We start from the raw sequence: 11,174 nt of genomic DNA on the forward strand, positions 1-11,174 counted from the left end.
TTTCTAACTCACACTATAACTGGTTGGACATGCTTTTCTTTTGAAAAAAACAAAACTGAAGCTGAGATGATGAATTGATCTGGTCTGGAATGTAACGGGGCAGGAAAGAGATTGACAGGTTCGTTGTTCAGCGCTGTCACTAATGACATTTAGCCGCAGGGAAGAAGACTGAAGGATGAAAGGTTAAAGTCCGGACAACCAATCACAGACCGCAAAACGTTTCCACTTTACGTGACATCACAAACGCATGAATCCTGGGAACGGTTGGGCCGCGAAGGATCCACCTGTTGGACCTTTTGTTTTTCTAGGATGAGAGGACGCAGGAGCCTTGTGTGGTCCCGCCGCTGAGACACAACCGCTCTTCAAATGCAGTCTCCTAAAGACGCAGCTGTAGATTGTGATTACATTTAAAACTGAATGTGAATAAGGTCACGCCACGAACATGACCGACTCTGACTTCAGTGCAAGATATTTGTGGGATGAAGTTGAGACACGTCCATCTCTGGTTTATATGATGAGCCTAATAATAAACACACACAGAGGAAAAGCTGCACTCGTAAATCTGAAACACTGGACAGTGGAGGAAGGAAGGGGGGGGGCCTCGAAGTTCAGGGAAAAGATGATGCAAGAAAAAGAGGAAGTGATTAAAGAAAGGAGAGTTTTGGTGGCTGCTCCAGAGAGGAGAATGTCACCAGAGAGAAGGAGGAGAGGGGGGGGGGGGGGGTTGTGGAGAGATAAATCCGTTATGGGACTGAGGTTCGTCAGTCGGGTCTCCTCCTCGCTCCGGTGATGCAAACGCTCCAAGAAGCTGAGCTGTGTTTCCCCCTGCTCCTCAACTCGTCCTGCAGGAGGCTCGTGCTCCCTCAGTCCGTGAGATTAGTGTCCGTCGCCGCGCTGTCGTTCATATCTCTGCTCACGGTGACGCTCAACCTACTGGTCATCATCTCGATATCACATTACAGGTCATCAGATGGGTTTCAAATGTATTTAAATGGCTTTTAAATGTATTTATTTGACTCCAAACGAATTTCAGACTGTGGCTCCTGCTGATAACTGATGCTAGAAATGATGTGAAGTATTTGATGTCTTTCCTCCTCAGGCAGCTGCACACCTCCACCAACCTCATCCTCCTCTCTCTGGCCGTGTCTGATTTCCTCGTCGGCTTACGTATATTCTTCCAAACCCTGCTCCTCGACGGCTGCTGGTTGCTCGGTGACCTCATGTGTAGTCTGTTCATCGGTTGGGATTACATCATCACCTCCGCCTCCATAGGAAACATCGTGCTCGTATCGATCGACCGCTACTTGGCTGTTTGTGACCCGATGCATTACCTGACCAAATTCACTCGGAGAAGAGTTAGAGTCTGCGTGTGTGTGTGTTGGGCGGGTTCGGCCCTCTGGCAGACAGTGATGCTGAGGGACAACCTGAAACCCTCGGGCAGGCTCGTGTCTTGCACCGGAGAGTGTGTGGTCGTTATAGACCATGTTTATGGATTTGTTGATCTGCTTGTGACTTTCATCGGCCCAGTCGGTGTCATCATGGTTCTGTATCTGAGGATTTTCCTCGTGGTCGTGACTCAGGCCCGTGCCATACGCTCCCAAATCACCACCTTTGCTGCGGTGAAAGTCAGAGTCAAGAAATCTGAAATCAAAGCAGCCAGGAACCTCGGTTTTGTCATTCTTGTGTTTCTGATTTGTATCTGTCCATATTTTGCTGTTTTAATCTTGAGCCAGGACAACTCAATCAACACTTCATCTGATATACTCCTGATGTGTCTGTTTAACTTGAACTTCTGTCTCAACCCCATAATCTACGTCCTCTTCTACCCCTGGTTCAGAAAATCTTTGAAACTCGTTGTTTCACTGCAGATACTGAGGCCTGGCTCCCGTGACACGCATTTCACGTACAGGTAGATTCCAGATACTGTGCAGAGACAAAGTTAAAAGAAATCAATTCAAAGTCGAAACGCAAAGATTAAAAAAGAGGCGAGGAGATTGAAAGAGGTGAAAGATCCATCATCATCATCTGTTCTGATCTCAGCCACAAATGCCCAAACAGAGAGATGATGAGTGGGACTCCCGGTCGTCACATCTACCACCTGCAGTGTCTGCGGACAGCACGCAGCCTCGTCAAGGACTCAAGCACGAGGACTGGTCTCTGCAGAGCCGCTGTGTGTTTCTCACCAGGCCGTCAGGCTTCTAAACTCCCAGATCAATTCTCTCACCTCTGGTCAATGTGGAATCACTTATGCCGACATATTTCTATAGAGTTTAAATTGTCACCTTGGTTCTTATGCTTGCATCCTCTAACTTATATAATTTCAATTGTATTGGACTCATGTATATAAAGCTCTTTTACATTGTTTTAATTGAATGTATTTAATTATTGCTCTTATTGCTCTGCTGAGCTGTTGACCCCGGATTAACTTGCATATGACAAATAAAACCTAAAACTTGAAACTTGAAACTTGAAAGAATGAATTTGTATAAAAAGTTAGACATAAGTTTGAAGCAAAGTTTAAGTTCGGGGTTTAAAAAGACACTTTGGGTTCATGTCAGTTACAGATCCACTCACGGTCTTGTCAATATTTCAGCAGAGACACTGTGGAGCTGTGTCACCACAGAGAGGAACACTAACACTGTTAAAGACGAAAAGCTTAGAACACATAAATGAATAACACCAACAAAGCCCGTAAATTTAACATCGAATTAATCAAATCAAATAAAGAGAAAAATCTATAAATTGACAGAAATTTGGATAAAAGCTTTTGCAGATAAATGAGAATCGCTATTTTGAATTACTGCGATTTAACACCTTCAGTAAAGTGAAGAAACAGGAGTGAAACCACGAAGAGCAACACGTTCTTCATTCCATGATTATGTTGTGACAGAGTCTCTTATGAAATCCATCGGATTTGAAACGTACATTTATCATGAAAAATGCATTAAACAAACTGCTGCTCACTGACTTCAATAAATACTTCTCATTAAATAATGACTTTTGTGTTTTGGATGTCGTGGAAATCAGGGTTAGGTCGTGTTTGTCGACAACATGCAGGCAAACCAGAAAGAAAACATTTCACAGCAGCAGGTCACGACTTTTAAAATCCACACAGACAGAAATAACAAGGGAAAGAGAATTTTTAACGACTGCTGTGAAAGACGATACGACAAAATACCAGAGTATAACTTTACTTTCAATAACACTGTGACACATAATGTTTTTCACATTTACACACGTTTCCTGAAGAATGTTTCATGGGTCTTGATGAAAACACATGTTTAATAAATTATATACATTTTTTGATTTATTGTTTTTCCTCTTTATTTTTTATTTTACTCTTTTTAATCGATTTAAATAAGTAACGTCTCCGTAGCTGCTTTGTTGAATTTGGGAGAATCTGGACGATTCAAATAGAGGAAACTGAAGTCTTTAATTATTTTGTGACAAACAACATATGAGACGGGAGCGGAGGCCTGAAGGTGCTGTTTCCTTTCACCTCCTGGATTTGTCTTCAAGCTTTAATAATGTTGCCGAGCAGGTTCTTCACCTACATCGCAGTCGTGGTCACGTTCAGCTCATGTTACTTTAGATACGAGCGGCCCAGTGGTTGGAAGAGTGGCTGCAAACTGTGGCCTCGAGGTTTCAACGACATTCACGTACGCCACAGTGCTCCTGCTCGAAGCTGTGCGTTCGTGAGGGAACAGATCTCAGAGTTGTGAAGTTCGACTTCATGTGCTTTGAAGTTGGAATGTGGAGAAATGCTGTGAACAACGTGTGTAATAATGTGTTGTTCAGCTATTACACACTTTGACTCCTCTGTCATGTATTTGCACAATAACGAAGAGCAAAGGGAAAAGATTCACGTGTGACAGGTACATGAATTATTTATTTAGACCTCCCGAGTTGTTGGAATTTGGTGCTGGGGGACTACCAGGTTCTGTTTTTTACTTTTTTTAAATTTGTGATTCTTTAATTTTTACTTTATTTTGCTGCCCTTTAAATAAAGTTATTATTATTTAGAAAACTTTTTCTTGGTGTCATGGAGAAAACAACAAGATAAAGTAGAAGACCGTTGATTTAGGACGCAACTTTTTACTACACACACACACACACACACACACACACACACACACACACCCTGGACCTAACAACTCAAACATCCACACGCAGTTAACGACTCTCTCGTGAATCGCTCTCATCAAGGATTCACACCTTCTCGCATTAACGTCAAACTCCTGTAATCTCAGCGGCTGCCTCCAATCAGACGTGTGAAGGAAAACATCCATGTCCCAGTGCAAACACACGCATCAACACATGATGCAAACAAAAACACAGCATGTGATGACGCAACCTGACAAGAACAACAGTTAAAGACAATGAATGTTTGAAATATGATTAAATGAACTTTTCACGTAGTCACATTTCATCATTTACGGCCTCATCGTGCGTTTTATATAATATGTTCGTCTAAAGTTTTAAATCCTTCAACAAGCAGAACAGATTATTTTAACCCTGAGCATCAATGTGAACGTTTCTTCTCTAAAGGACGCTGACTTCTTCAGCTGCTCTTTAACTTTAGAAAAGAAACGTGAAACTCAAACAGTGACTAACAACAAGGAAACGTTAAAAACATGAACAGGGAGAAGTGATATAAACAGAATATACGGAAGCCGATGAGGAAGTCAGAGGAAGTCTATGTTGAGTAGATTTAAGATACGATAAGATCCGTGAGATAAGATCTGATAAAATGTAGTAAGTTACGATGATAAGATATAAAATACAAGGAGATAAAATACGCAAAGATACCACAAGATACAATAAGATTAGCAAAGCTTTGCAAAGATACGCACCACTAGAGAATAAACGATAATATTTTATTACTCTCATTATTGGAAAATGTTTCTGTTACAGCAACAAAGGGGATGAAACAGGAAACATCTGTAAAAAAAAAGATAATAAGAAATAAAAAGTTAAAATAAGAAGTAAATTAAGGAAATATAAAAAAAAAGGAGAAACATTTAAATTGCCAACCGAGGAATCTGTCATTCTTCTAAACACAGAGATGTATAAGTACACAAACAACACGGAGGAGAACTTCCTCGTGTGAACTGAACACATTCGCCTGCACAGTGTCAGATGCTTCAGGGTGATAAGTCATCATCATATTCAGTGACTTGTCACCAGGCAGCAGCTCCACACCCTCTCTAATCTCCCTGATTGTCTCGGAGCTCAAACCCACAGACAGTGATGACAGGCCACGTCTATTCTTCTTCTCTTCTTCTTGTGTTCTTCTTCTGTTCTTTCTGCACGCTTCACAAATCCACAGTGAGAATAACGACCTGCTTTACTTCGACTAAGTCGGGTTTGTCGGGTTCTTTCATCATCGTTGTTTTGTTTTGATCAGGAGTCATTTACTAAAAATCTTCTCCTCTCATTAAGAGTATACGTGTTTATTTGTGGCAGTTTTATTATACTAGTATATTTCATTATACTAATATTCAGCTTTTGACGTCATTTGGCGTCGGAGTTTTTTTCGTGGTTTGGAGTCGCGGAGTCAAGGTCCCATCGACACACGCACTCGACCAATCACGAGTCAGTCTCAGCTGTCATCATGAAAAAGAAGAACTTCTTTATTTCTATTTTACGACAGAAAATCCAAAAAAAAGTTCTGCTCTTGTTAAACCACCTCCTGGGACAAGGAGCGGTGGCCAGAGAAAATGTCTGATAACTAAATCGATATAATAATTAGTAATGGTAATAACACTTATTAATATAATGTAAGTAAATGATGCAGAGTAAAATAAAGCAACAAAGTAGAAACGAACAGATGTTTTAAAAACGAAGCTGCAGGGAATTCACCGTGGATGAAAATGAAGATTTGGACATCAATAATAAATTGTACATAAACAGTCATATATATTCAATATAATGAATAATAACATGTCACCATGCAGTCATCACTGTAACGGCAGTGATGAACTAGTGCCGCGGCAGAAAACATCATCTCTTTGTCTCCTCCTGCTGTTTAACTGCAGTAGTGCAACAGTTTTCAACTCCAAAATAGACGCGTGATAAAGCAGCGAATCAAGTGAAAGTTTGAGACTAATGCGCCTTCGCTCGACTCCGTCGTTTTATGTCGGTGGCAAAAAGACAGGAATGGCGTGAAGAGGTCAGAGGTCACTTCATCTGCAGAGGACCGTTCCTCATTTCCACGTAGGTGCAGTCCTCGGGATCGAATCCGGTCTGTAATACAGGAACAGACACGACGTTTGTAGCTCACTGAATAAAAACACGTCAAGACGATGGTTCTGACGTAAAGAGAGTTACTCTGGGAAATCTGGTCGAGTCACCTCCGAAGGAGAATATAACATTGTTTTACAATCTCGTTACTTGTGGTCCTTCTACCTTGGATGGTTAAAATATTACAACTGCTAATTAAAATCTCAAGTCAGATGATGGGGGTTTTAATTTCAGGACCAAGATATTTAGCTCCGTCGCTCATTCCAAAACAAATGTAAACAGGAATTAATAGTTCCACATGGTTGATTTAGATATTGCCCTGACCTCGGTGACCTCACAGCCGCCTGCTGGCTTCATGTGATGAAACCTTCGGTACTTTCACACAAAGATAGAAAAACAAACAGAGATGTGACGGACGTACATTCATCCGCAGCCTGACGAGGACGCAGGTGATGACGCAGCTGTACAGGAACACCAGAGCCAGCAGACCAATCAGAATCCAGCTGAGGTCAAAATGCTTAAGAGGAGGAGGAGGAGGAGAAGGAGAAGGAGAAGGAGGAGGAAGAGGAGTTTCCTTTTGACCTGATAAAAACAGTTTTCATTTTCATTCATTTGCACATAAATGTATTGATTTTTTTTTATTCCTCTCAAGAAAGAATGAGGAAGTGACACATTTCAAAATAATAATTAAAAGCATTTTACATTGTTCTGACATTTATTCATTAATCTATGTATAAAATATGAACAAGAAAACATATGAGGAATAAATAAGAAAATATCAAAACTTAACATCAACTGTGACATTTTAATGACGATGAATATTATGTACTTTATATTATATCAAGTATATATTGTATATATTATATACATTCTTTATTTCAATGTGCAATTTATACATCTGTTTCAGTCACTTTTTTTCCCCTTGTGTTTTCTACATTACTGAACTTTACTTGAAGTAACAAACTAAAGAACATTTATTTGGGTCATGACATTTCCTGCCTTGATCCTATAAACCACTAATACACTCACACTGCACAGTTCATCTGTTTCCTGTTTTCTAACAGCTGATGTGCTTTTGGCACGAAAGAGAAATAACAGTATTACGCTTTGGATTTCTTTCAGTTAGAAGAATAAAGAACGATGTAGATGTATCAGCCTCATTCTTTACTTCTTCCTTCTGAATTTAACAGCATGACATGAAAATTTCAGGCAGAAAGAAAAATAAGATTTGTTTCACTAACCCTCGGAGGTACTTGGCACCAGCCTGGTCGGTATTCCTCTCCTGGTGCTATGCAGATTATTTATCTCCACGGTGAACTCACACTCGTACTGGACGTTCGTGGCCTCAGGTCCGATTTTCACGATGATGAAGAGACACTTGTTGGGACTGTGTAGAAACATGATGATGTCCGAACAGTGCTGCATCCCCTTCTTGCAGAGCGGTGTCCGTTTTCTCTGTCTGAGACGAGATACAATGACAATCATCCATCATCCGATGAGTTAAAGGGAATGTTTCAACGTTGAGGGAAAGACACCATGGAACCGTTTTACGTGACTGTCATTTTTTTTTTCTTTGGGCTTAAAGGTAGAATTTAGTGACACCTAGTGGTGAGGTTGCATGTTGCAGCTGAGCATTCAGTTGACAATTAAAACGCAAAAGGTTTAGTTTGTCCATTCTGGGCTACTGTAAAAAAAACATGGCAGCCTCCGTAGAGAGGACCCACTCCTGATAAATATAAAGTATTTAAATATAAAGTATTTAAACACAAAGGTCCAGAAGGGTAAAGAAAACAAAATGCAAACCATTTAGATGAAACACACAAGTGCAAACATCACTAGGATTATTTAATCAATTTCTATCTTTCTACCTACACTGAAGCTTTAAGCAGAGGCTAAATAAATAATGCTAAGCTAAGTTTATCAGCTGCCATAGACTGTTAAATAAAGATGGACGACCTCATCGCGCCTCAAAAGTGAAGCCATAGCAGATGGGACATGAATCAAAATATAAGTGCAGTAATAAATCTTTTTTTTTTTTTTCAGGTAGTTCTTATCACACTGATGTTTGTTCATGTGTTCATGTTTCTGACGCGTCTGATTGGTCGAGCTCCTGCTTCAGCGGTACCTGGTCACGATCACCGCTCCTCAGACTGATTCTGGTTTAATGTCATGTGCTCCTGTATTAACGAGATTTTAGCTTTATTGTTGTTGTTTGATTTTTGAGCAGCATGTATTAAATTGTTGTGAAGAATAGTGACACAGAATCTGATACCACAGTGAAAAGAGACGAGAAATAAAACCAACAACTCTGGACATATTAAACATCAACAGTTTACATACAACACACTGTTGAGTCGAACATCCATAATGGAGCTGCTGTTGGCGTTGTGTTCACAGCTGATGAAGGCCGACCCGTCTGGGTTCACCATCTGATTCTGCGTCACCTTGAAATCTGACCAACGAAAAGGACTCTCTCAGCAAGAAAGACATTTTTTCCTAGTCATAAACACACTGAGGTGATAATGTATTAGAACTTTTAACGACCAGAGACGTTCATTTTATTCTCATTATTTCAACTTCAATCTCAATACTTTTCTTCAAAACCTTAAATCGTAAAAAAAAAAAATCTTCCTGTGATTGAGTTTTATTTCAACATTTCACAAAATGTTCTGATTCATTTCAACTTTATCATCAACATTTTTAAAAGGAAAAAAAATCTTCCTCAACACATTGTGGTTTTCTGCCTGGTGCTGATTTACCTAATCAATAATCAATAATGCAAATCAGCGTGGAGGAAATTTCTAACAGTAACGAATATGGAAACGTCTCTGCTTGTATAGAATACAAGAGAATACCAGCATATGTGAACCAGTTTCTTCAATCGTTATTATCGGTTATACTGTTTTTTCAGTATTATGATACAGTAATACAGTAAATATGGACAGAACATGAAGGGTCCTACCGGTATTTTGTTGGCAGCTCAGATAAACTGAGCTGATGAAGATGATGAAGATGTTGAGGATCATCTCAGCGTCTCTGCTCCTTCTCGTAAAAAACTGGACAACAACTGACAACTTGGCTCAGCACAACATCCAACACCACAACAACGTCATTACGATACTGAGGTGAGGGGAAAAAAAAGGTTGTGCACAAGTTTCCGTTTATCAACTGTCAATCAAAGTGCTGCTGTTGTTTATGTCATTTCTGTGGGTGAACATTTCCTGTAGCAACAGGTTTCGAGGTTTGGTGAAAAAATATATATCCGTATGAATCGATGGGTGATTTTTTGTTTTTGCAAAACATCTGCATTAGTGTGGACAGAGACTGTTCACTCAGGAGGAGGCATGATCTGAAAAACCAGGGACCAAAGACAAGAGGTCAAGCAAGAGGAAAGAAGCTTCAAGGTGAAACAGGAAAGTGCGAACAAAGATCTAAAACCAAATATTGAAAGCAAACGGAGCTCGTGAGTCCAAACTGACGTTCTTAAGACAAATCACACGTCTTTTTAAAAGTTCCGTAAGCATCTCTTAGAAAGAGCGACACAGCGGCAGAACCGTGACAGCTGGTTGGATAATTACATGAATAATCAGATGTACACGTGTTCCTGATAAAGTGCTCAGTCACTGTTTATATGCTGTTAAGAGCTTTTCTTGCCTCTTGCAATTTTGAAGGTAGAAATAGATCAAAAGTTTTGTTACTATCACTGTATCTGCTCATTATCTTTAACTTCTGAAGTTGCCTCTGTGGGAACCTCTGTCTGTCAGCAACATTCTAACCTACATCCTGTTTTGCCGTCTGTGCTTCTGTGAAAGTGAATGATTGAACTGAAAACCACACAGACTCACTCAGCACCGTCCGGCTGAATTCTGCTCCCTGATTGGTCCGACTGCGAGAGACGGAACGATCTTGTCGTCTCCTGACGTGGTTTTCTCCGGTTTATTAGCACGATGATGATTTCAAGTGGAGATGTTCAACATCCAGGAAAATAAAGTAACACAAAGTCAGTGATGCTCTTGTGGCAGAAACATCTTGAGGGATTGTTTTTACAACATTTAACACACACACACACACACACACACACAGAGAGAGAGAGAGACAGGCAACAAATAAAAATGGAACGACGTGGCTCCACCATGTCATCAAAAAATAAACCCAAACGCTGCCATCTTGCACATTTGTGAAGATACGGTAAGTAAATAATGTGTTTTGAGGGTTTTCACTTTTTTTCAAAAAATACGTTTTGTCTTCTTTTTTAGGTTTTTGGCTTAAAGGTTCAGTGTGTAGGATCTTTAGTGACATCTAGTGGTGAAGAGAGAGAGAACCTGTGGTTTGTCCAGTCTGGGCTACTGTAAAAAAAACATGGTGGCCTCTGTAGAGAGGACCAGCTCCCGATGTAAATATAAAGTATTAAATATAAAGGGAGAGGACGACAATTCATACACTTGATGAAACACACAGGTGAAAACTTATAGTTAGCCACTTTGGATAAAAGCATCAGCTAAATGAAATTTAATGTAAAAAACATCACTAGGAGATGATGAACTAAAAACCACAGACAGGAAATGAATTCAGCCAGAGTGAACCAGCAGCTCAACTAGAGCAACTTCCATCTGCTGACAAACAAAATGTTCATTATTCATCTCAACCCATTTTCTTTTTCTCGAGCGGCTCACGTTCAACTGCTCCACATGTGACGTCTCTTCACTGGCTCCCAATCAAGTCATTGTCAGCAACAGTGATTTACACAAACCAATCAAACTGTATCTTTAAAACTCATGACACACTAAGAGGATTACTCATCACGGCCCCCTGGTGGTTCTGGGTCTACAACTTCAGATCTACTGTCGACTATTATTCTACTATTTCTGGAAACTGTAAAGTCAGCATGTTCCATAATTTATTTGTATTTCCCATTTATGTATCGTACATTT

The 11,174-nt window shown here is 40.1% G+C and overlaps 2 protein-coding genes across 2 annotated transcripts; one reads left to right on the forward strand and one right to left on the reverse strand.

Annotated features, from left to right (window-relative positions):
- The first annotated feature begins 780 nt into the window (after positions 1-780).
- LOC109641135 (trace amine-associated receptor 13c-like) lies at positions 781-2,461 on the forward strand. The gene is made up of 2 exons (XM_020105483.2): positions 781-962; positions 1,100-2,461. Exons 1-2 carry the CDS (start codon positions 790-792, stop codon positions 1,911-1,913), a joined length of 987 nt encoding a protein of 328 aa, XP_019961042.2. The 5' UTR covers positions 781-789; the 3' UTR covers positions 1,914-2,461.
- Positions 2,462-4,856: 2,395 nt separating this feature from the next.
- LOC109641139 (uncharacterized) lies at positions 4,857-10,313 on the reverse strand. Its single transcript, XM_020105488.2, has 5 exons — positions 9,206-10,313; positions 8,584-8,695; positions 7,485-7,702; positions 6,665-6,825; positions 4,857-6,246 (listed from the first exon to the last, which is right to left on the reverse strand). Exons 1-5 carry the CDS (start codon positions 9,267-9,269, stop codon positions 6,181-6,183), a joined length of 621 nt encoding a protein of 206 aa, XP_019961047.2. The 5' UTR covers positions 9,270-10,313; the 3' UTR covers positions 4,857-6,180.
- Positions 10,314-11,174: the final 861 nt, after the last annotated feature.

The sequence above is a fragment of the Paralichthys olivaceus genome, chromosome 10, assembly GCF_024713975.1.
Source record: "Paralichthys olivaceus isolate ysfri-2021 chromosome 10, ASM2471397v2, whole genome shotgun sequence".
Taxonomy (NCBI): domain Eukaryota; kingdom Metazoa; phylum Chordata; class Actinopteri; order Pleuronectiformes; family Paralichthyidae; genus Paralichthys; species Paralichthys olivaceus.

What these genes read in the sequence shown, in the direction of transcription:
- LOC109641139 (XM_020105488.2), bottom strand. Translation starts at nt 9,269, where the DNA reads ATGATCCTCAACATCTTCATCATCTTCATCAGCTCAGTTTATCTGAGC. An exon ending in GTTCGACTCAACAGTGTGTT is followed by an intron (nt 7,703 to 8,583) that starts GTATGTAAACTG and finishes ATCTCGTCTCAG; the next exon opens with ACAGAGAAAACGGACACCGC. An exon ending in GGTGCCAAGTACCTCCGAGG is followed by an intron (nt 6,826 to 7,484) that starts GTTAGTGAAACA and finishes TGTTTTTATCAG; the next exon opens with GTCAAAAGGAAACTCCTCTT.
- LOC109641135 (XM_020105483.2), top strand. Translation starts at nt 790, where the DNA reads ATGCAAACGCTCCAAGAAGCTGAGCTGTGTTTCCCCCTGCTCCTCAAC. An exon ending in ATCTCGATATCACATTACAG is followed by an intron (nt 963 to 1,099) that starts GTCATCAGATGG and finishes TTTCCTCCTCAG; the next exon opens with GCAGCTGCACACCTCCACCA.